Source organism: Palaemon carinicauda, chromosome 33 (assembly GCF_036898095.1).
Source record: "Palaemon carinicauda isolate YSFRI2023 chromosome 33, ASM3689809v2, whole genome shotgun sequence".
NCBI lineage: Eukaryota > Metazoa > Arthropoda > Malacostraca > Decapoda > Palaemonidae > Palaemon > Palaemon carinicauda.
The window spans coordinates 52,005,058-52,031,468 of NC_090757.1; the positions used below are offsets into that span (position 1 = coordinate 52,005,058).

Here is a 26,411-nt window from a genome sequence, read left to right on the forward strand (position 1 = left end):
GTAAGTACGTCTTCCTTACGGAGCCCCGCGATCCTCTTAGGATGCTGACAGACCCTCAAGAGCTGAAGTATCAAGGGCTGCAACCCATACAACAGGACCTCATCAAATCCCTAATCTGGGCACTCTCAAGAAATGACTTTGACCACCCGCCAAATCAACCAGGATGCGAAAGGCTTCTTAGCCTTCCGGACAACCCATAAAAACATTAAAACATTTCAAGAGACAGATTAAAAGGATATGGAATTAGGGAATTGTAGTGGTTGAGCCCTCACCCACTACTGCACTCGCTGCTACGAATGGTCCCAGTGTGTAGCAGTTCTCGTAAAGAGACTGGACATCTTTTAAGTAACATGACGCGAACACTGACTTGCTTCTCCAATAGGTTGCGTCCATGATAATTTGCAGAGATCTATTTTGCTTAAAGGCCACGGAAGTTGCTACAGCTCTAACCTCATGCGTCTTAACCTTAAGCAAAGATCGGTCTTCCTCACTCAAGTGTGAATGAGCTTCTCGTATTAACAATCTGATAAAACATGACAAAGCATTCTTTGACATAGGCAAGGATGGTTTCTTAACCAAACACCATAACGCTTCAGATTGGCCTCGTAAAGGTTTAGTACGAGCTAAGTAGAACTTAAGAGCTCTAACAGGGCATAAGACTCTTTCTAGTTCATTGCCTACGATCTCCGATAAGCTGGGAATATCGAAAGATTTAGGCCAAGGACGAGAAGTTAGCTCATTTTTGGCTAGAAAACCAAGTTGCAGAGAACAAGTGGCTTTTTCTGACGAAAATCCGATGTTCTTGCTGAAGGCATGAATCTCACTGACTCTTTTAGCTGAGGCTAAGCATACCAGGAAAAGAGTCTTAAGAGTGAGATCTTTCAGGGAGGCTGACTGTAAAGGCTCAAACCTGTCTGACATGAGGAATCTTAGGACCACGTCTAAATTCCACCCAGGAGTAGCCAAACGACGCTCCTTAGTGGTCTCGAAAGACTTAAGGAGGTCTTGCAGATCTTTATTGTTGGAAAGATCTAAGCCTCTATGCCGGAAGACCGATGCCAACATGCTTCTGTAGCCCTTGATAGTGGGAGCTGAAAGGGATCGTCCTTTTCTCAGGTATAAGAGAAAAACAGCTATTTGGGCTACAGAGGTACTGGTCGAGGATACAGAAACTGACTTGCACCAGTCTCGGAAGACTTCCCACTTCGATTGGTAGACTCTAATGGTAGAAGCTCTCCTTGCTCTAGCAATCGCACTGGCTGCCTCCTTCGAAAAGCCTCTAGCTCTCGAGAGTCTTTCAATAGTCTGAAGGCAGTCAGACGAAGAGCGTGGAGGCTTTGGTGTACCTTCTTTACGTGTGGCTGACGTAGAAGGTCTACTCTTAGAGGAAGACTTCTGGGAACGTCTACTAACCATCGAAGTACCTCGGTGAACCATTCTCTCGCGGGCCAGAGGGGAGCAACTAACGTCAACCTTGTCCCTTCGTGAGAGGCGAACTTCTGCAGTACCTTGTTGACAATCTTGAATAGTGGGAATGCGTAAAGATCCAGATGTGACCAATCTAGGAGGAAGGCATCTATATGTATTGCTGCTGGGTCCGGGACTGGAGAGCAATAGATTGGAAGCCTCTTGGTCAGCGAGGTTGCAAAGAGATCTATGGTGGGTTGACCCCAAGTCGCCCAAAGTCTCTTGCACACATCCTTGTGGAGGGTCCATTCGATTGGAATTACTTGACCTTTCCGACTGAGACAATCTGCTAGGACGTTCAAGTCGCCCTGGATGAACCTCGTTACTAGGGAGATGCCTCGATCTTTTGACCAGATGAGCAGGTCCCTTGTGACCTCGTACAAAGTCAGTGAGTGGGTACCTCCCTGTTTGTAAATGTACGCCAAGGCCGTGGTGTTGTCCGAGTTTACCTCCACCACCTTGCCTCGAAGCTTATCAAGGCCAGATGAACCGCCAAAAGCTCCTTGCTGTTGATATGCATGCTCCTCTGACTCGAGTTCCACAGACCTGAGCATTCCCGACCGTCCAGCGTCGCGCCCCAGCCCAAGTCCGATGCGTCCGAGAAGAGAACGTGGTTGGGTATCTGAACTGCCAGGGGAAGACCCTCTCGTAGGCTGATATTGTCCTTCCACCAAGTCAGACAAGACTTTATCTTTTCGGAAATCGGGATTGAGACCGCCTCTAGAGTCTTGTCCTTTTTCCAGTGAAAAGCCAGATGGAATTGAAGAGGACGGAGGTGTAGCCTTCCTAGCGAGACAAATTGCTCCAGGGATGACAGCGTCCCTACCAGACTCATCCACAGCCTGACTGAGCAGCGTTCTTTCTTCAGCATCTTCTGGATGGAGAGCAGGGCTTGATCTATTCTGGGGGCCGACGGAAAAGCCCGAAAAACTTGACTGTGAATCTCCATCCCTAAATACAGAATAGTTTGGGATGGGACCAGCTGTGACTTTTCCAAATTGACTAGGAGTCCCAATTCCTTGGCCAGATCTAGAGTCCAATTGAGATCCTTCAGACAGCAATGACTGGAAGAGGCTCTGAGAAGCCAGTCGTCCAAGTACAGGGAGGCTCTGATCTCCGATAGCTCGAAACTGGTACCCCACATTCCTGTAAACAAACCTCAGGAACGGTTGGGAATCCGGGTGTATAGGAATGTGGAAGTATGCCTCCTGAAGGTCGAGAGAGACCATCCAGTCGCCTTCCATAAATGCTGTCAAGACAGCCTGGTAGACTTCATCGTGAAGTTTGTCTTGACAATGAACACATTGAGCGCACTTGCCTCTTACGTACTCCTGCAGTGAACATGGCTGCCAAATCATGGAGCCATCCCTGAGGGACTTGTCCCTGCAGAGAACGTGGCTGTCAGATCATTGGAGCCATCCCTGAAAGCCTTGTTTATGCATGACATAATTGTACAGCAAAACTTCAAAGGCTCGAAAACAGCTGTGAAGTTGACCTGTAAAATCTTGGAGCGTCTCCTGGCCAGGCGCCAGGGAGAGTCTACGAGATTTGAGAAGTCTATCTGGGCAGAGGCAGGAACTCCCAAGCCGAGAACTTCTCTCGTGTCATATCAGACTCGAGCTCTATAAGCCAGTTTAAAAGAAGGGAAAGCAAAGGCTGTATCCCCCAAACTCCTCCTGGTGATAAACCAGTCGCCTAGCAAACGTAAAGCTCTCTAGGAGAGCGAGAGAGCACTAGCTTATAAAACAACGGCTTCGAAGTAGCTAGGCCTAGTGTAAGCTCTGACGTTTAGGCGAACGAGGAGCAGCAGTTACAAAAAGATCCGGACAAAAAACCTTAAAAATCAGCATGATTTATTTAAAGTCCATAGAGAGCTAAGCAGCTTTAGGCTCCTCTCCGTCTGACAGAGTCCTCAAGGGAATATCAGTAGGAGGGGGAACAGCAACTTCCTCATCTAAAGGAACCTTGTCCGATAATAGCTGAGTCTCAAGCAAGGGAGAGACCTACCGTGGTGGCAATGCTTTACAAGCAGAGTCCACACGCACTGGTGCATTAGTAGCGGACCAGGACGCAACGTCATGTAACTGCTTGACAGTCTGTGAACTGTCAACAACAACAGGTGCGAGAGACCAGGACGCAACGTCATGTAACTGCTTGACTGTCTGTGAACTGTCAACAACAACAGGTGCGTGAGGACGCACAGCGTCCACTCGAGACTGCTTTGACCGCCTAGACTGAGCAGTCAAAACAACTCTAGAATGCGGAGGTTGACGCACAGCGTCAAAACAAGTCAACTCCGATTGTTAGCGAACGTCCTGAACGTCAACAGGAGCATCAGCAAGTGGCCTAACGTCCAAATGTGGCTGAAAATACACACGAAACCGCATCGAGTGTGGTTCTAAACAACCTGACTGACGTGACTTAGCTACGCCAACGTCAACAGGACGCACAAAGGAACGTTAGGTTGGCTGAAAGCCAGGATCTCGATGAGATAAACGGCTAGGCTCAACGGACTAATCGGCAGAATAGTCTTCCATAAGGGAGGCAAGCTTATTCTGCATGTCTTGCCGTACAACCCATTTAGGATCAACGGAAATGGTTGCGGTAAGAGACGAGGGTAACGTCTGTGACCGCAACACTTTGCCAACAAAAAGACTCTCGGAGTCTGTGTTACGCTTTTGTTAGGCGGCGAGCAGTTATCCGATGACTGCATAGGGTCAGAGCTGTCCTAATGGCTGCAACCAGGACGCTGGACCTGTCCTGAAAGGACTGACTTTCACTTAAGGGCCTCGAAACCTTGTTTCAGGTTTCTTATGCGAAAAGCCTTCGGATGACGAGGAGAAAATTGTCTCTCTCGCCTTATGGTAGGGGAGATCTTGGTAAGATACACCCGATACCATAGAGGGAAACGTCTGTTCGCTGATCAAGGCCTCTCGAACCCATAAGTCGTACGACATTACTTCTCCCCTGGGCTTGGGAGCTTGCAAGAGGTCCCGGACTAGGTGAACGACAGGCACGAACAGACGAACCCTCGGACGCAACACTGTAACACTTTGCGCAATATCACTTTATCACTACGATTTTCTGTTTTGCACTTATTTCACTGAAATCGAAACCTTCACTGATTTCTACCTGAAGCACGCAATTCTACCCTCATCAAAAGGTAGTAAATGCGAAATCAGTCGTATAATGCAAGCACATTAATACCAGCAAAAAAACAGTAAACATCTTTTAAGATAAAAAATTCAGTGGTTGGGGAAGAGAATAAACACTAGTTCATTCAAAACTACGTTTTCAATCTCTCACCGTACATTGCCTGGGGACGAGAATAAAACTAAAAACGTTTTATCCTTTCTCCCCGTACAGAGACTAAGGACGAGAGTAACTCGAGAACAACGTTACCCGCTTGAACGGAACGTTTTCTCTCCTCTCTCTCCCTCCGTCTCTATCTCTCTCTCTCTCTCTCTCTCTCTCTTGATTTCGCATCTAAGAGAAGAGCCCAATTACGTTTCGTCAAAAAAAACATGTTATTTGACCAAAGGAAAAAACTGAAAGGTTTTTCAATTAAAAAGTTCCTTTAAAATAGAATTTAAAACATTTAAGCTTTGAAAGAAGAATGAACAAAACGACAGAATCGATTTAATCTTTCTGCAAAGTGAAACCGTGATACTCTCTCTCTCTCTATCGTAACGATAGAGCGCAAACTGCGTAGCATAAATAAACTAAACGTTAGTTCATCTTTGAAAACAGTTATTATATATTCAAAGAAAATCTTTCATAAAATATTTATTAAAAATATTCATTTAAAAAGTTTTAAATCATTAGCTCTTTAAAAGCTATTTACGATTGAAAGGGCTCAACGTTGTTTAACTTACGTTTCCAAGTTAGGACCGCCTACTCTCAGGAAAGGTCGCATATAAACAAAACATTAAAATTTATTTTTTTATGTTTATTATAAATGGAAAGTTAATCGAAGAGGCCTAATAAAGGCGGAGAGATATAAAATATATAGAGGAAAATCTATAATTAAATTATAACGTGAAAAGATAATTACTAAAAGCCTAAACACACTTCCGTCTAAGGGAAGGGTCGGCCATTTAAAAGTCAAAGAAAGTCCATACTCTCTTTGTCACCAAAAATTAAATCTATCCAAAGCGAGTTCAAGATTTAAGATGAAGATAAAACACCTGCACTGCGAAAGCTCAAACCAAAATGAAGTACTTCACCAAATATGTTGAGAAAACTCCAGGTTCTACAGCGAGTAAAAGTACGTCTTGTCGACACGTCGACAGAGAAGAAATTGAGTCTTTGTTTACATCGAGAGAGTGGTATCTGGCCGACAGTTGGCGCTGGTGGGCACACCCGCAACCTGTATAGCGATCGCTGGCGAGTTTTTACTGTTTTTTGTCTGTCGAGCAACAGAGTTGCAGCTATTATATATTCACCGGCTAAGTTAAATATTTAAAAATAAATTTTTGAATATACTTACCCGGTGAATATATAATAGCTGACGCTCCGGCGGCTCGACAGAAAAACACAAAAACTCGCGAGCGATCGCTATGAAGGTTGCGGGTGTGCCCACCAGCGCCAACTATCGGCCAGATACCGCATATACATGTAAAGAGCTCCAATTCTTCTCATCCCGCTGGGTCTCTATCGGGGAGGAAGGGGGGGCCTTTAATTTATATATTCACCGGGTAAGTATATTCAAAAATTTATTTTATAATTAAAATATCATTTTTAAATATTTAACTTAGCCGGTGAATATATAATAGCTGATTCACACCCATGGTGGTGGGTAGAGACCAGAAATAATTAAGTTTACAGCGTATATGCTTAGAGTTTTTGACAGTTATATCATAGAAAAACCCAAATATATATAGGTACCTGGTAAGGAAGTTGACTTAGACGATTACTCTGCCTTGTTAGTCTATCTTCCTCACGAAGCCCAGCGATCCTCTTAGGATGCTGAAAGACTCCCAGGAGCTGAAGTATCTAGGGCTGCAACCCATACAATAGGACCTCATCACACCCCTAATCTGGGCGCTCTCAAGAAATGACATTTGACCACCCGCCAAATCAACCAGGATGCGAAAGGCTTCTTAGCCTTCCGTACAACCCAAAAACAAGATTAAAATCATTTCAAGAGACAGATTAAAAGGATATTGGAATTAAGGTAATGTAGTGGTAGAACCCTCACCCACTACTGCACTCGCTGCAACGAATGGACCCAGTGTGTAGCAGTCCTCGTAAAGAGTCTGGACATCTTTTAAGTAAAATGACGCGAATACCGACTTGCTTCTCCAAAAGGTCGCGTCCATAATACTTTGCAGAGATCTATTTTGCATAAAGGCCACGGAAGTTGCTATAGCTCTTACTTCGTGCGTCTTAACCTTAAGCAAGCATCGGTCTTTTTCATTCAAGTGAGAATGAGCCTCTCGTATTAAAAATCGGATAAAATATGACAAAGCATTCTTTGACATAGGCAATGATGGTTTCTTAACTGAGCACCATAATGCCTCAGATCCACCTCGTAAGGACTTAGTACGAGCTAAGTAGAACTTAAGAGCTCTAACTGGACACAGCACTCTTTCAAGTTCGTTGCCTACGATCTCTGACAGGCAAGGTATATCAAAGGACTTAGGCCAAGGACGAGAAGGCAGTTCATTTTTGGCCAGGAAACCAAGTTGAAGTGAACAAGTGGCTTTCTCTGTAGAAAAGCCGATGTTCTTACTGAAGGCATGAATTCACTGACCCTTTTAGCCGAAGCCAAGCACACTAGGAAAAGCGTCTTGAGGGTGAGATCCTTCAGGGAGGCTGAATGTAATGGCTCAAACCTGTCTGACATGAGGAACCTTAGGACCACGTCTAAGTTCCATCCAGGAGTTGCCAAACGACGTTCCTTAGAGGTCTCAAAAGACTTAAGGAGATCTTTATTGTTGGAAAGATCTAAGCCTCTATGACGAAAAACCGAAGCCAACATGCTCCTGTAGCCCTTAATCGTGGGAGCTGAGAGGGAGCGAACATTTCTCAGATGTAAAAGAAAATCTGCGATTTGGGCTACAGAGGTACTGGAAGAGGACACAGATGCTGACTTGCACCAGTCTCGAAAGACTTCCCACTTCGACTGGTATACTCTGATGGTAGAAGCTCTCCTAGCTCTCGCAATCGCACTGGCTGCCTCCTTCGAAAAGCCTCGAGCTCTTGAGAGTCTCTCGATAGTCTGAAGGCAGTCAGACGAAGCGCGGGGAGGCTTTGATGAACATTCTTTACGTGGGGCTGACAAAAGAGATCTACCCTTAGAGGAAGACTTCTTGGAATGTCTACCAGCCATTGAAGTACAGTACCTCGGTGAACCACTCTCTCGCGGGCCAGATGGGAGCAACCAACGTCAACCTTGTCCCTTCGTGAGAGGCGAACTTCTGCAGTACCTTGTTGACTATCTTGAATGGTGGGAATGCATATAAGTCCAGATGAGACCAATCCAGTAGAAACGCGTCTATGTGGATTGCTTCTGGATCTGGGACTGGTGAGCAATAGATTGGTAACCTTTTGGTCAACGAGGTGGCAAAGAGGTCTATGGTGGGTTGACCCCAAGTCGCCCAAAGACTCTTGCACACGTCCTTGTGGAGGGTCCATTCCGTGGGTATCACCTGACCCCTCCGACTGAGACAGTCTGCCAAGACGTTCAAGTCCCCCTGGATGAATCTCGTCAACAGGGAGATGCCTCGATTTCTTGACCATATGAGAAGGTCCCTTGCGATCTCGTACAGCGTGAGGGAGTGTGTGCCTCCTTGCTTGGAGATGTACGCCAAAGCTGTGGTGTTGTCTGAGTTGACCTCTACCACTTTGTTTCGAAGAAAGCTTTCGAATTTCATCAAGGCCAAGTGGACTGTTAATAGCTCCTTGCCGTTGATGTGCATGCTCTTCTGACTTGAGGTCCATAGACCCGAGCATTCCCGACCGTCCAGGGTCGTACCCCAACCCAAATCTGACGCGTCTGAGAACAACACATGGTTTGGGTTCTTGACTGCTAGGGGTAGTCCCTCTCTCAGACTGATATTGCTGTCCCACCATTTCAGGCATGCCTTTACTAGTTCGGAGACTGGGATTGATACCGTCTCTAACGTCTTGTCCTTGTTCCAGTGAGAGGATAGATGGAACTGGAGAGGCCGAAGGTGTAGTCTCCCTAGCGAGACAAACTGCTCCAGGGATGAGAGAGTCCCTACGAGACTCATCCAACTCCTGACTGAACAACGTTCTCTTTTCAGCATTAGTTGGACTTTGAGCAGGGCTTGTTCTATTCGGGTGGCAGACGGAAAAGCCCGAAAAAACTGGACTGCGAATCTCCATCCCCAAATATAGAATAGTCTGGGATGGGATTAGTTGGGACTTTTCTAGGTTGACCAAAAGTACCAACTCCTTGGCCAGACCCAACGTCCAATGTAGATCCTGCAGACAGCGATGACTGGACGATGCTCTGAGAAGCCAGTCGTCCAAGTACAGGGAGGCTCGGATTCCTGATAGATGGAGGAATTTTGCCACATTCCTCATGAGCCTCGTAAACACGAGAGGAGCAGGACTGAGGCCAAAGCACAGGGCTCGAAACTGGTACACCACATTCCTGTAAACAAACCTCAGAAACGGTTGGGAATCCGGTTGTATAGGAATGTGGAAGTATGCATCCTGAAGGTCGAGAGAGACCATCCAGTCGCCTTCCATTAATGCTGTCAAGACAGCTTGGTAGACTTCATCGTGAAGTTTGTCTTGACAATGAACACATTGAGCGCACTTGCCTCTTACATACTCCTGCAGTAAACGTGGCTGCCAGATCATTGGAGCCATCCCTGATAGTCTTGTTCCTGCAGAGAACGTGGCTGTCAGATTATTGGAGCCATCCCTGATAGCCTTGTTTATGCATGACATAATTGTACAGCAAAACTTCAAACGCTCGAAAAAAAAAAAATCCTAACAGGAGATGGTCTAGCTCTGAAGCCGACCATAAAATCTTGGAGCGTCTCATGGCCAGGCGCCAGGGAGAGTCTATGAGATTTGAGAAGTCTATCTAGGCAGAGGCAGGAACTCCCAAGCCGAGAACTTCTCCCGTGTCATACCAGACGCTCGCTCTATAAGCCAGTTTAAAAGGAGGGAAAGCAAAGGCTGTCTCCCCCAAACTCCTCCTGGTGATCAACCAGTCGCCTAGCAAACGTAAAGCTCTCTTAGAATAGCGAGAGAGCACTAGCTTAGAAAACAACGGCTTCGAAGTAGCTAGGCCTAGTGTAAACTCTGACGTTTAGGCGAACGAGGAGCAGCAGTTACAAAATGATCCGGACAAAGATCCTTAAAAATCAGCATGATTTATTTAAAGTCCATAGAGGGCTGAGCAGCTTTAGGCTCCTCTCCGTCTGACAGAGTCCACAAGAGAATATCAGTAGGAGGGGGATCAGCAACTTCCTCATCTGAAGGAAACTCGTCCGACAATTGCCGAGTCTCAAGCAAGGGAGAGACCTGCTGTGGTGGCAATGCTTGACAAGCAGAGTCCACACGCAAAGGAGCATCAGTAGCAGTCAAGGACGATACGTCATGTAACTGCTTAAAGGACTGACCAGCAACAACAACAGGTGCGGGAGGACGCTCGACGTCAACTCGAGACTGCCTTGACTGCCTAGACTGAGCAGTCAAAACAACTCTTGACTGCGGTGCTTGACGCTCAACGTCAAAACAAGTCAACTTCGCTGGTTGACGAACGTCCTGAACGTCAACAAGAGCAAGCGGCAGCGGCTGAACGTCCACAAGCGGCTGAAAGTCAACACGGGACTGCATCGAGTGAGGCTCTACAAAACGTGATTGACGTGACTTTGCATGAACCTGCTCAGCAGAATAGTCCTCCATAAGAGAGGCAAGCTTATTCTGCATGTCTTGCAGTACAACCCATTTAGGATCAACGGGAATGGGTGCGGTAAGAGACGAGGGTAACGTCTGTGACTGCAAAACCTTGCCTACACTAAGACTCTCGGAGCCTGTGTTACGCTTCTGTTTAGGCGTCGAGCAGTCTTCCGATGACACACACGGTCAGAGCTGTCCCAATGGCTACAACCAGGACGCTGGACCTGTCCTGAAGGGACTGACTTTCGCTTTAAGGGTCTCGAAACCTTGCTCCACGGTTTCTTACGCGATAAGCCTTCGGATGACGAGGAGAAAACCGTCTCGCTCGTCTTATGGTTGACGTCTTACGAGTTGACGAGACACGCCTGAAACCATAGAGGGAACGTCTGTTCGTTGGTTAAAGCCTCTCGAACCCATAAGTCCTACGACATTACTTCTCCCTGGGGCATGGGAGCTTGCAAGAGGTCTCGGACTAGGCGAACTACAGGCACGAACAGACGAACCCTCTGTCGCAACACTGATAACAATTTGCGCAATTATCACTTTATCACTACAATTTTCTGTTTTTGCACTTACTTCACTGAAATCGAATTCTTCAATAATTTCACATTAGGCATGAATAAAAACTGATTTCTACCTGAAGCACGCAATTCTCCCCTACATCAAAAGGTTATAATTGCAAAATAAGTCGTATAATGTAAGCACATTAATACAAGCAAAAAAACAGTACAGTGAACCCTCGTTTATCGCGGTAGATAGGTTCCAGACGCGGGCGCGATAGGTGAAAATCCGCGAAGTAGTGACATCATATTTACCTATTTATTTAACATGTATATTCGGACTTTTAAAACCTTCCCTTGTACGTAGTACTGTTAACAAACCACCCTTTAATGTACAGAACACTTAATGCATGTACTACAGCACCCTAAACTAAAACAGGCACAAATATTAAAGGCGATTTTATATCATGCGTTTCCTAAACACCTAAAAAGCACGATAAAAAATGGCAACCAATGTTTTGTTTACGTTCATCTCTGATCATAATGAAGAAACAAACTCATTTAGTGTACACATATATGTATAGGTTAGTTTTTGCATCGATTATATTGATTATACAGTACTGTATGTTGATTTTTTTATTACCAATGTTTTAGTTTACGTATTTTTCTTAGGACTTCCAAATGAAATCTTTTTCTTTATGACGCCGCCTGAAACGACGGCGTGTACGCTCAGTAAACAACCACGCTCAGAACAAACAAGGCATTTAACGCGCATGATGATAGTGATAAATAATGATACAGTACATACAGTATTTACAGTAAAAGCATTTACAAAATATGTTACCTTACAAATATAAATTATACAGTACTTGTACGTAGCAAAGCAGGAAAACAATTTACGAGAGAAAGAGAGAGAGAGAGAGAGAGAGAGAGAGATAGAGAGAGAGAGAGAGAGAGATTGTTTTACGTACGTAAATGTAAATTTTAAACAAAAAAAATATGATAGGTTACAACATGTAGACTTTTAAAACCTTCCCTTTAACTTAATGCATACAGTACGTACATTACTAAACTATAAAACAGGCAGTAAGAATATTAAAGTAAAAAATAAAGATTGTTACTGTACTCACCACGAAAGAAGTTGAAGAAAAACTTGAATGGTGATGGCGATGAATTTGCTGCACAGTAGAAATGATGATGATGAAGCTGATGATGTGTTCTACTGTGCAGTCAATGATAGTATTTTGCGTCTCTTCAGACGGAGGTGTCTTTTCCTGGGACACCTCTTCAACTTCTTCCTGGGAAACTTCTTCAATTTCTTCCGAAGGCGTACTAGCAGGAGGAACTGGCTCTTTTTTGCGAGGCTGGAAGAACATTGTGATCGGAAGTTGTTGCCGCTGCTTCTTTTTTCGATCCAAGAGCATCCTGTAGGGAGTCATGATGTCATCGACCTTGTTGGAGAATTGCATCGAGCGAACCATATCCTCGTCCCACTCTTGTAACATTTCTTTCGCCTCCTTGATATGGTTGCAGAACTTGGCAAGCCGTTCTAATGTTAAGCCCGTTTCTTCGACATTTTCTTGGGTCTCTTCCTGGGTACCCTCACTCTCTTCCTCACTTGCCGATTTCGTCAGGTCTTCGAGGTCTGCGTCAGTTAGAGGCTGGGAATGGCAGTCCAACAACTCGTCGACGTCTTCAGTCGTCATGTCGCCAAACCCGTCACCTCCAATTATGGCAGCCAACTGCACAGATTTCCGTATTGCAGAGTGTTGGATTTCCGACGGAGTAAATCCCTTGTCGTCGTAAACAATATCGGGCCACAGCTTCTTCCAGCTCGCATTCACGGTTGCAGGTTTCATCTCTTGAAGTGCCTTCTGAATATTCTGCAGGCACGTGGCTATGGTGTACTGCCGCCAGTACGCCTTCAAGTTGAAATCTTCATCCTCGTCATCTTGGGCAGCATCCACACACGCAACGAGGTCCGCCAAGGTATTCTTCGTGTAGAGGGCCTTGAACGCCCTGATAACCCCCTGGTCCCTCGGTTGAATTAATGACGTGGTGTTGGGTGGCAGGAACTCAACCTGAACGCCCTCACGCGACAGGTCAGTTGCGTGTCCACCAGCGTTATCCATAAGGAGAAGGATCTTGAATGGCAAGCCCTTCTCTAAGAGATATTCATGGACTTGCGGGATGAAACACTGGTGGAACCAGTTGGAGGTCAGCATCTTCGTAATCCATGCTTTTTGATTATGCATCCAGTACACGGGAAGGAGATTCTTATTTTTATTTTTCAAAGCGCGAGGATTTTTCGACTTATAAATAAGCCCCGGCTTTAACAAAAATCCAGCAGCATTGCCACACATCACGAGGGTAACGCGATCCTTGAATGCCTTAAAGCCAGAGGCTTTGGCTTCCTCTTTGAACAGGAAAGTTCGCGACGGCATTCTCTTCCAAAACAAGCCAGTCTCATCCATATTAAAGACTTGTTCCGGCTTGTATCCACCTTCGGCGATAATATTCTTGAACGTCTGGTTCACGTAAGTTTCAGCAGCGGCAGTGTCAGCGGAAGCAGACTCCCCATGCAGGGAAACGCTTTTCAGGGCGAAGCGTTTCTGAAACTTCGCGAACCATCCTTTGCTTGCGGAAAAACGTTTCTGAGGCTGGGAATCAGTGGATGTCCCTGGTTGAGGATCATCTGCATCATCATCATCTTCAGCATGGTTGCCGTCGTCGTCTTTAGGTTCCTTTGCAGCAAAATTCTCATATAAACTCAAAGCCTTTGTTTGGATGGTGTTCGTATCCAAGGCTATGTTCTTCTTCCGGCAGTCGGCAATCCACACAGCTAAAGCACCTTCCATGCGTACGATCGTTTTATTACGCGTTGTAACGACTCGCTTCGCTGATCTGCTAAAGGTGATTGCAGCCGTCTTTCTAATGTTCGCCTCGTCCTTTTTGATATAGCGAACGGTGGATTCGTTGATGCCAAAATGGCGGCCGGCGGCCGCGTAACTTCTACCAACTTTTAACATGTCGAGAAGCGTAACCTTCTCAGCTATCGTCATCATCCTTCGGTGGCGTTTAGGCTCACTACCAGCCTTACTAGAAGCAGAACGCTTGGGAGGCATTATACAGTAGGATTTAACAGAAAGTTCAACAAAAAGTTCAACTTAAAACAGTCGCACACAGCACAGATTAAACTTCACAAACTTAAGAACGTCTACTCAGCGATACGCGGAAAGAGAAAGTGAACGATCCAGCCCCGCGAGAAATTTGATGCTGCGGGTAGAAGATGCGGGCAAAACACCAATCACAGGCTAGATAACAAAACTTGAGTTCTGATTCGTCATCTATCAGCGCTTGAACCAATCACAACCCGTCTTACAGTACTATGATGCGTTGGTTACTCATAGAAGATGCCCCGCGCATACTGAACGTACGTAGATTAAGTACAATACCGTAATAATAATAAATAATGATAATAATACTGTGCAGTAATAATAATAATAATAATGATAATAATAATAACAATAATAATTTTATTAACAACAACAACAATAATAATAATAACAATAATAATAAAAATTTACGTACGCTATTTTACGCCTCTCTCTCTCTCTCTCTCTCTCGTACGCTTATTCGAAATGTGATTTTTGCAACAAAGAATATTATTGGATGCAGTACTGTACTACGTACGTATACATACAAAAGATTCATGGAAAAGAAGCACATCCATTACAGTACACACCATTCTAATATGGTATGACTGCATCTGATTTGCGTTTCATGTTCGATTTAATTTTACTACGTACTGAATTATCGTATGATCACATTCTCTTTTCGTGTTTTATTTCTTTCTGTGCTGAATTATATATCATATGTAATGCAATGAACAATCAGTAAGAGCAGATATTACTAATTACAGTATTAATGGAATTACAGGTAACAAAATATCGTATTTGGTTGTCTTCAGATTTCGCGGTATTTTCGAATTTTCCGGAAAATCCGCGATATGTATATATATATGGGTTATGGGAAAACCCCGCGAAGTGGTGAATCCGCGATTGTCGAACCGCGAAGTAGCGAGGGTTCACTGTAAACATATATATCGAATAAAACGGAAATATATAAAGTTAAAAGGATCATTGACTGGGGAGGAGACTAAACACTAGTTCATTAAAAACTACGTTTTCAATCTCTCACCGTACAGTGCCTTGGGACGAGAATAAAAACTAAAAACGTTTTATCCTTTCTCCCCGTACAGAGACTTGGGACGAGAGTAAAAAAAAAACTGACTCGAGAACAACGTTAACTCGCTTGGGACGAGAATAAAGATCGGAACGTTCTCTCTTCCTCTCTCCCTCTCCGTCTCTCTCTCTCTCTTGATTTCACACAGAAGAGAAAAGCCCACTTACCCTTCGTCAATAAACAGGTTATTTGACCAAAGGAAAAAACTGAAAGGACTAAGAAATTGAAAATTAACAAGTTCCTTTAAATTAGTATTTAAAACATTTCAGTTTGAAAGAAGAATGAACAAAACGTCAGAATCGATTTACTCTTTCTGCAAAGTGAAACCGTGATTCTCTCTTTCTCTATCGTAACGATAGAGCGCAAACTGCGTAGCATAAATAAACCAAACGTTAGTTCATCTTTGAAACAGCACGAAGACTATTCAAAGAAAATCTTTCATAAAATATCTACTAACAAATATTCATTTAATAAGTTTTAAATCATTTGCTCTGTAAGAGTTATTAACGAAAATAAAAGTTGAAAGGGCTCAACGTTGTTTAACTTCGGTTTCCAAGTTAGGACCGCCTACTCTCGGATTAGGGGAGGAATAGGTAAGGCTGCATATAAACAAATCATTAAAATTTATCTTGATGTTTATTATAAATGGAAAGCTAATCGAAGAGGCCTAATAAAGGCGGGTGAGATATAAAATATATAGAGGAAAATCTATAATTAACAACAACAATTTATAACGTGATAAGATAATTGCTAAAAGCCTAAAACACACTTCCGTACTAAGGGAAGGGTCGGCCATTTTGAAAAGTCAAAGAAAGTCCAAAAAACAATCCAAAGTCATCAACAATTAAATCTATCAAAAAAAGAGTTCAAGTTGAAGATAAAACACCTGCACTGCGAAAGCTCAAACCAAAAGGAAGTACTTCACCAAGACTGTTGAAAAACTCCAGGTTAACAGCGAGTAATGGTACGTCTTGTCGATCAGACCGACAGAGAAGAATTGGAGCTGTTTACATGTATATGCGGTATCTGGCCGATAGTTGGCGCTGGTGGGCACACCCGCAACCTTCATAGCGATCGCTCGCGAGTTTTTGTGTTTTTCTGTCAAGCCGCCGGAGCGTCAGCTATTATATATTCACCGGCTAAGTTAAATATTTAAAAATAGGATATAGCATTCCTACGGGAAGGAGCGTGTTCCTTCTTACTTCAGAGAAGTCTGACTCAAGGGTGGCATAAGCAACAATCCTGCGTTCACCTTTGGTCTCCCTATTAAGCTGTAGGGAACATGTTATCCTTAAGCATGTCTCAAAACCAAGGACACTGTTCCAAGACACTGCAGTGTCCTTACTGGAACAAGTTTCCAAGAGAACACAAGAAAATAAGCTAGAAAGCAAAAATTTCCAAAATTTTCCAGCCTGTGGAAGAACTTCTGTCCTCATACAGCTGCTATCAAAGTGGCTACTCAGTGAGCAATCAGAGGGGCGGGGCTTACCCACTCACGGACAGGTAATTAACAGCCACCAGTTTAAACCTCGTTATAAAAGTTTTAACTGCCGTATACTCCAGATTTGCTTTTATCTCTCCTATGTAAAGGACGAAGGTTTGTATTTATACCAGAAACAATTATAGATTACCCTCACTGGGCTAAAAAAAACAGAACAATAATTTTCTATTCGTGTTTTAAAGGACCTTCTAAGAAAAGGATTAATTCTCCCAAGGATTATTTAGGCCTTTTTTATTTTTGATGAGAATGAATCATAGGCCGAAATACCAGGGGATTACACAGACTGATTTCTTTGTACAGTATCATCAACATGGAAAATGCAAAGTATGGCAAGGAGTTTTGGTCAGGTAAAGGAGCTACACAGGTGTAAAAACTATGCAAATAAGCAATGAGTTACACTGAATTCATTCGCTGGGACAATATTCTGTACAATAATACCCCTTTACCTCCGTTCCATTTACGTCAGTTCCAACCTTACATTGCTCATCATTAAGTATCAAATACAAAACTAAATTCATATTTTGCAGTTTTACGCAACTTTACGTAAGTCTCTCTATTGCACAATAATGATGAAAAATGGCTATAATAAATTTTTTCAGTATATTTAAAGAATTAGTAAACACCATACGATATATTTAATATGATAATAGTAGTATTCATTGTATATACAAAAACTATAAACTATGTTTCAATCCTTCTTATCTCAAAGGTGAACAGCACAGGTTCAGGATTGTACATCCTGAGAAAAAAAAAAGATAAAAAAACCACTGTTGGTTTAGTTACTTGTGTTGAATAAATATTTTATAAATGGATGTCAACAGTCTGTACACTTAATCTGTGTTTATTAGATGACGTAACAATAAGCTAAAATATCTTGTTAACTAAAAACCAGAATACAAATATGAAAAAAATTCACAGCGATGAATTTTGAACAGCTTCCTCTTCGTTTCGTCTAAAAAGTATACAGCCAATGAGGCTCAGATGTTTACTAGTATTTCCTTAGGTTGTGCGTATGTATGTCTTGAAGTTATCCTTATATATCTTGACAATCTTTGTAGATTTTAGCCATGTACCCCAAAAAAGTAATGAAAATGAATCCAAATGGCATTTTATAACATCAATGAAAGATAAAGTAGATACGATAGAGAGATATGAAATAGGCAAAAAAAAATATGAACACTGCGTGTACCTTAAGCCTAACTCTGACAATGGTGGCCATCATTATTCACGACAAAAAACGCAAAAAGAAAGGCTTCCAGCAGGACAAATGCTGATCCAAGAGAAAGCTAAGTCTTTCCTTGCAGACTTATGATGAAAAAAAAAAAGAAAAAAAAAATTTCATTATGGAAAGGACACTTCCTCTGCCATCAGTCAGGGGTGGCCCAATCAATGCAAGAAGTATTCTACCTTATTCAACATTAAATCTTTGGGAGAAGGGGAAAATTTAGTTCGTTGGGACAGGCATAAACTTTCTTATTACATGACAAATTGATTTTCTTTTAGGGGAATTAATTGTTTATTTTAGTCTGAAATAGAATAAGTTAATTTTATGATTAACGCAATATGATTTAGTGTTACCTTGCCTAGAGTGAAGCCATAAGACATAAGACTTTGTCTTATGGTAGGCTAAAAACACAGCAGCATAAGGGTTGATTCACACTACCAGTCTCGATTCGGTCTAGGTACTGGGGTGTTCACACCTTCTGTTTGCTTTCGGTTCGATCAGTGTCTTGGCAAAATTACAAGGCATTACTGTACTTACCGTCAGGGTAATATTTCCTAGTAAAAATCAACTTTTCCTTATAGAAAAACACCCGTTTTCTTCTAAATGATTCCCTGACAATAAGTAAAACTTTACCAATTATAAATATAAGGAAAAAGCATAATTGTATAGCAATATTGTTCAGTGATACTAGGAAATGTATTTACGCAGTGAATATTTGCCTGTTATTGAACCTATTGATTTTTTTCTATCATGACCGTAGTGAGACTGGAGTGAAAGCGGACAGGAGTGCCAGTATGAATGTTTCCATTTAAAATCATGTAATATCTGGGGATATATGTATGATAACGCCCACCTGTATGTATTATTATGCCTAACATAGAATACGGCAGTGTAAGGGGGGTCGCAGGGGTGTGTTAGCCCCCGCCCCGTTAGGTAAGTAGGTAAGGACACAGCTTGTAGGTTCGGTTAGGGGGGAAATTTTTGGTTAGTTGATGTCCATTTTTAATGAACGCGTGAGGAACTGGCCGCTGATATACAAAGGCTCCAATATTTTACCAGACCGTGACTGGAGCAGGACCGGACCTTTAGTGTGAATCAACCCTAAGGGGGTCGCATCCACCCAGTAGGTAAGAATATAGCTCCTTGGTTAGATTATGTTTGGAACCTTAAGTTAAGTGGTGTTTTAATGTGTTTGAAATTTTACAACCGGCCTGTCCAAGTTAGAGGGTGTGTCCACTATTCTACAAATTACGTGGCTACTTTAGTTATCCATAGGATAATCAATACCTCCCAAATAATACATTAAAACAACAGATTTATAGCTACGCTAAAGTAAATTTATACCTAAACAAATAACTTGGCTACCAGGAAAATAATGTCGTAATGCTATTCATAGCTTAGAACATCTAAAAACCGGATAAAATAAATATTTCTCTAAGACAATTTTACCACGTGCCTATATTCTTCCAAATGTTTATTTCGGTAACCAGATTAGCTGTGTAGGCTTAAAAAAGCTTTGGTAGGTAGCTTAGTCTTCGACTTAATTTCCAAAATACGTCAAAACTATAATACCGTTTCAGTGACAAGCAACAATTCACGCTCGCTAGAAGAAACTATATTTCAGTGACAATTAGGTAATCAATAAAAACTTGTACAAATCAAATAATGAAAATATATCTACCCTCTGTAGGTTTCTGTGCTGGAGGACACAAAGTTCAGCTTACCAGCTGATCACTAAGGCGAATGACGAAAATGTTCCAGTAATTTGCTAGAAAATATTGACGGTTCGTCTTTATCATTATAATCAGTAAGAATTATCCAATAATTACTAATATCATATAAAAGATGTAAAATATGTAATAAAAGAAATAAATCTTTATAGAATTAACAAATACATATTTTTAGAATTCTTAAATATCTGTACAAAAGACAAGAACGAGTATGAAGGGAATGCTGGGAAGCGAAATGTTTGTTTTAATTGCGTACTATAACAAGATAGAGAGTTTCATTTTATATAATACACATTTTTTCTCATCAAAATGAATAAATGCTCCTATAATTATGTTTTAAAATAGTTTTTAACTGTTATAGTAAAAATAAATATGAAGCTCAACCAAGGCTTAGTGAAACGTGTTGCCACTGCTAAAAATAAAAAGTTTTCTTAAATGAGGTATACTGATATTTTAAGGCTATATCCTATATAATATATATTCAATAAATTATTTAAGATATAATGAAATATATTCTAGTATATTATGTACTTTGATTTTTGTTAATAATATATGTTAAATATGAGTAACTGGCATGTTTTGGGGATTGAGACTGCTCCTCCTTCCCTGCCCCTTCAGCGTGTATTGGTGTACTTGTACAGTGGATAGTGTACCGTATACATGTGAATGTGTTCTCGCTCTTATATGATAGTGAATATGAGGGATTTATCCCGCTTCTAAGTGATTTTTGTGTTCATGCTAGTTGTGTGAGTGATTCAATGGTGGTAAAATGGAGGTAACAGAGACCGAGGAAATAAACCTGACGCCACAGGAGTTGCAAGTTCTTTCAGAGCTTGACAGGTGAGGAGCAGAGCTAAGACTCCTTCAGTATAACCTTCAAAACTGATTTTCTGTCTTGCTTCCTTTTCTGTATTCTTGCATCCCCTGGACGTTTCACAATGCAGTCTCCATTGCTTTACACCTCTCGTGTCACGGGAAGGCCAATTTCATTTCGTGCAAGCTGTGAGAAAATTGTACATTTCGATTGTTTTTAGTCTGGGATTTTAACTGGAGTTCAAATCCATGAGGGGTGTACACCGGCCCCCAGCTGACAGACGACGCTTGCACGGTTCTTCTTGGTCTGTCCAGCGCTTATCTTTTGAATATTTAAGTGTTCTAAGTGGCGAGCTTTGCTTAGTTGTCAGGAAATGCAGGAGCTTCGTATATTGGGTTTTTTAATATCATTTCAAACAGGTTCACAGTCTCCTTTATCACTGTCTTTTGTTTACTGTACTTATTGTATTGATGGGTTTTCTTTACTTGTATTGTTTCTTATCTAGTAAATGATCATATAGATTCTTGTTATATCTAAGAGCCTTTAAGGGCATTGCATATACCTCGCGTAATTTAGTTCACAGGGTAGTCACTTGTGTTTTGAGGTAACGTCAAGCTTCTTTGTTACCTTGAGAGAGATCACAAAATATAAACAAGGACGAGTTTTATTATTCATTCATCGAAGGCGTCTGAGGCTGGGTTATTTATATTCGTATATTTCAAATGGATAGGTAATGGCAGTTAAGTCTTGGTGACGGGGAAAGCCTCGCCAGGACAATGTTATTTAGTTTTTAGTAGCCTAACATCGTAACTTGGGGTTATACTAACCTAACCATGTTAAATTTAAAATGCCATGGGATAGGCTTAGGATTGGTCATCATCAGAATCTTTTAGGCCGTGACTGGGCATGCCATTAGATGCAAATTCAGCACATTAATAAGCCTGACTACATAAAGGATTTAGATCTGTGTATATTTGCATAATCTGCAAAAGTTCAAACTTGCAGCGAATGTTCTTGTTGAACTGGCCGACATAAGTCTATTTGTAGTTTATTTATGAAAGATCTATTTTAATGTTGTCAGTGTCAGTTTTTTCCTTGTTGTCTTTCCTCACTGGGATATTTTTCCCTGTTGGAACCCTTGGGCTTATAGCATCCTGTTTTTCCAATTAGGGTTGTAGCTTTGCTTTTAATGATAATAATCCTGTTTGTTTTTAGACAACAGTTTCAGTAATCAGAGCTAAGTAAGATGAACTGGTATTTGGTTCTTTGTTAAAAGAACCAAAAAGAATTTAAAGTACAGATAAGTGCAAAGCTGTAGAACCGTGTAGGAATTATTGGTCCTTCTTCGCAAGAGCTAGGCTCTCATCACGTCCTATGTAGGTTTCTGAACTATAATTTACTGCTAATTATTTAGCTTGCCTCTAGATGTTACTACCTTCATGATGATTCACAGCTATATTAGATGTAGTTTGTATATGTCATACGTTTTGGTGTGGGTCATTACAGTGCTTATTGCTTTTGATGCCATAACTTTGTCAGTTATGTGTGTATGTATATATATATATATATATATATATATATATATATATACTGTATATATATATATGCACGCACATACATTTACACAATTAGGCTTAATATTGAACAAGAAATTGGTTTGATATAAATTTACCTAGCCTTGGAAATAAATAATCTTTGTGAGATTCTTTTAATAATGAATGCCAAGTTGGGAGCATTATGTATGTATATATATGTATACATATATATATATATATATATATATATATATATATTATGCTGTCATATTTATGAATTTATTTATATTGAGTATGTGAAAAAGAAAATATCTATGTCCAGCAATTTTTTCCCGATTCAGAGATTTACTTTATTTTCTTTTTGCTTCCTGTAGGCCCTGAATCAGATTGTATGACTCAGGCCTCAAATTTTCTAAAGTTCAGTATTCTGCAAGGATCTTCAATGCAATTAATACTTTCATAAGTAACACATTTTTTTTTAACATTGAGAAAAACGGTGTTAATACGATATTCCACGTTAGTGAATAGATGATGTTCACTCTTATTAAAGCTTAGGCTATGCAGTATATTGCATACAGAGAATAGAAACTGTTAAACCTAGACTATTCTTTCTTTTCTTGTTTTTGTGTCTGACATAAAGATGCACACAAATAGCCTAGTCCTATATAGGCTACATAATACACACTAGTATAATTTGGTTAATTAAGAAAATTCTTTGGCTTCATTTAAAAGAACAAATTAATACATAGTGGATTAGAAGATCTTCTCTATTATGTATTAATGTATACAGCACATTTATTTTGTCAATGCTATATTGTTTGTATTATTATTATTATTACTAGCTAAGCTACAACCCCAGTTGGAAAAGCAGGATGCTGTAACAAGGAAAAATAGCCCATGGGGAAAGGATTTAAGGAAATAAATAAACTGCTTCAGAAATAATGATTGATATAAAATATTTTAAGATCAGTAACATTGCTGAAATAGGTCTGCCGTATATAAATTATAAAGAGAGACTCGTGCCAGGCTGTTCAGCATAAAACCATTCTCTGTAAGTTTGTATTTCTGAAATTCTAATTACACGTATTCAAATACGTGTTTAGCACAATCATTCCACAATCTAGTCATGGCTGGAATCAAATGTCTAGATTACCATGTAGTAATGAGCTGTATGATGGGAAGGCATGACATTTAGAATTTACTGCAGGGGAGATCTGAATGCAAAGATAGTCAGGGTTTTGAAAAAAAATCTTATGCAACATGCATAAAGAACTAACTGAAAGATGGTACCTGAGATTGGTATTTAGAGCAGGAATAAGAAAATTCATAGACTGCAAATTCCTGTCTAACCAAGATGAGATTATATATATATATATATATATATATATATATATATATTATATTTATTACTAACCAAGCTACAACGCTAGTTGGAAAATCAAGGTGCTATAAGCCTAAGGGATCCAACAGGGAAAAATAGCCCAGTGAGGAAAGGAAATAAGGAAATGAATAAACAATATCAGAAGTAATGAAAAAAATGAAATAAAATATTTAAAAAATACATTAACAACATTAAGACAGGTACTTAGAATAGGCCTATAGACTAAAAAAAGACTATGTCAGCCTGTTCAACATAAAAACATTTGCTGCAAGCCTGAGCTTTTGAAGTTCTACTGATATAAAGTAGTTTTTTGTTAAAAATAACAAAATTTACAGTGCATTTGGTAGTCAAGGCCTCTCAGATGGTATAAATTAAAAAATTTTTATCATTATTGGGTGGCTGCATCAGGATGTAGCCCCAAATATCAAGTTTTATTTTTATTTTGTAGTTTGAAATTTATATCTAATGTAACAGTGCCCTGTAGCTTAATGCTGATGGTGGTCTTTCATATGTTTAAGAGTGTCTGCATTATCTTTTGTTAAAAGTCTGTTTTTTATAATTATTATTACGCATAGTATTCAGTGCCAAGGATTATTATAGCGTGGATTTTGCATTGTAATTATTTTAATTTTTATACCAATTACTTTAAAGCGTTATCGTAAAGGATTATTTGTTCATGAAAAACTTTTTTATAGTCTCACATATAATAAGTAATAATATAAAGAAGGTTAGGATTTTGTTAACTTTGAGTTGATATGCAAAAAATTCAAAGCTATCTGCAGTTTTGATAGTGCTCTTGACCTTCAGGAAAAGGAGCTCAACTGGTTGAAAGTGAAAGTGCCTTACTGTTATTGTTGTTATCACCGGTAGTGTTTTTTTATTTATTTCTGTGAAGTAGCGTATTTCCCTTAAAATATTTTTGATAGGTACGAAATTGACTATTACACATGATTTCTGGCACTCTTTTCTATCTTATTTTTCTTCCTCTTGTTTTGTTAAAGTTTATAATTTATATAGGAGATATTTATTTTGATTTTATTACTGTTCTTAGAATATTTTATTTTCCCTTTTTCCTTTCCTCACTGGGCTTATAACATCCTGCTTTTCCAACTAGGATTGTAGCATAGCAATTAATAATAATGATAATAAGTGTAGCCAAATTTAAGATTTGATATATTACTTCAGATATTAAAATGTTTATAATTGATAAGTGTAGTTTGGTGTTGAAATATTTAATTTGATATTATTTAACATGTGTGTAATGTTATGATTTTGTTATCTTGTTATCGTCCTTGCTATTTTTATCATTGGTAATGGTTGTTGTAGCCTACAGTGATTCTTGATATGCTGTAGTACTTCCCTTCGTAGATCAATTATCATTATTATTATTTTACTATTGACTGATCCATTGAGGTATACAAGGGGTCCCACACTCATATTCCTACTTCATTAACATCTAAAAAGTATCCACTATAAGAAATAAGTTCAGTAGAGTCATTCAAGACCTATTAGGTTTGCTAGGGCAAAGTTTCGAAATTGCCCAACGAAAAGAAAATAATATTAATTTATGACTATTTAACAAGGACAACAGCATCTACTAGTGATTTATTCTGAAGACTGATTTCCTCGACATGGGATGTCAATTGCCAACACCTGGTTCTGTGTTTAGCTCTCTATATAAAATGTCCAACTGTTACATTTTCATTTACATCTTCCAGTAAGCTGACCCAAAAAATTTTCTTTGCCGTCCTCATGCTCGTCTTTCCTCTATCTTTCCCGTAAGGCACAAAAGTTCGATCTTTTCTCTTATTACATGTCCCAGAAGAGAAGAGATCCGATTAGTGTTGTGCTGCTTATTCATTAATATTCCGTTTTAATGATGGTTGTAAATGATAACTTGTACTTATTCTTACATTTCAGTATGCCCTAAGCTCTTCATTTGATTCTTGTGGTCTCAGCTTCCTTAATTTGAACAGGCTAACATAAGTTTTTTTATTTTATATATTAATTATCTGTTTTAATGTTGTCAAAGTTTTTTTAAATATTTTATCTTAATTTTTTTCATTACATCTGATATCGTTTATTTATTTTCTTATTTCCTTACCTCACGGAGTTATTTTTCCCTGTTGGAGCCCTTGGGTTTATAGCATCCTGCTTTTCCAATTAGAGATGTAGCTTGGCTAGTAATAATAATAGTCCTTTGACTTCTGGTTTGGCTTAGGCTCTTCAGTGTTCACTAGGTGGTATGAGTAAGGTGTTTCAGTTGAAAGGAAGATGTATTTCCGGGGTCTCAATTCGATATTCATTTTTTTTCCTAAAATCTTTAGTACTTGGGTGATTTTATTTATTTTTGTTGTGTGTCTTGTTTGTGGGCGATTGTTGTAACTGATTTTGAAATATTTATTATTTTTTTTTATTTCATATTACTTCTCATTTTATCGTTTCATTTGTTATTCCGTTATTTCCCTTCCTCACGCTGTTGCTTTCCTAGCTAGAGCCCTTGTGCTTGTAGAATCCTGCTTTTCCGTCTAGGGTTGTAGCATAGCTATTAATAATAATTCTGGCCTTGTGCCCAAACATCGCACCCAGAGCGTTGTTTAAGGTGAATTTATTCTTTCCATTCTAGTTGATGATTTTTAATTCTATAGGTATAAAGCTGTAGACCAGTTCCTTCGTTTTTTAGCTTTTATTTATTTTATTTTTTTTTATTTTAGTGTATAGATATTGGAATCTTGTCTCATGTGCAATATTAGACCTCAGCTTATAGAGTTATTTTTCAGTAAGTGGGGCTTTTTGAGATTCCTTCCCATTTGTATTAAGAATTACAAAAGTAAGGGAATAACATCGCATCTTTTGGTATATTTTACACTTTTGCTCTCGATTTGATAATGAATTGTTTAGTATTATGCAATAAATCTCTCTTCTCTGCGTATTGTTTGGTCGAAGTCTAAAGGGCTTGGCATTTAAGTTGACTTTATGCAGTCTATAGTTAATTTTGTAGTGTTTTTCTGTTGTAAGAGAATGGCCTTTTGAATATTTAATATTACTCTTGGTGTGACCTTTTAGTGGGCAACACTGTTCTCAGGATTGATCGCTGGAATGTTCATCATCGCTGTTATTGTTCACA

At 40.1% G+C, this 26,411-nt stretch overlaps 2 protein-coding genes across 2 annotated transcripts in view; one reads left to right on the plus strand and one right to left on the minus strand.

Annotated features, from left to right (window-relative positions):
• Positions 1 to 19,619, minus strand: part of LOC137625951 (FUN14 domain-containing protein 2) — a 70,649-nt gene extending 51,030 nt beyond the window's left edge. The window contains 1 exon segment of the mRNA XM_068357011.1: positions 19,506 to 19,619. The gene's annotated coding sequence lies outside the window, so the exon portion shown is untranslated.
• Positions 19,620 to 20,186: 567 nt separating this feature from the next.
• The window catches only part of LOC137626173 (probable serine/threonine-protein kinase DDB_G0272254), a 20,296-nt gene continuing 14,071 nt past the window's right edge, over positions 20,187 to 26,411 (plus strand). The window contains exon 1 of the mRNA XM_068357250.1: positions 20,187 to 20,394. Within this exon, the coding sequence (XP_068213351.1) occupies positions 20,324 to 20,394 (71 nt within the window). The 5' untranslated portion in view covers positions 20,187 to 20,323. The remainder of the gene's footprint in view (positions 20,395 to 26,411) is intronic.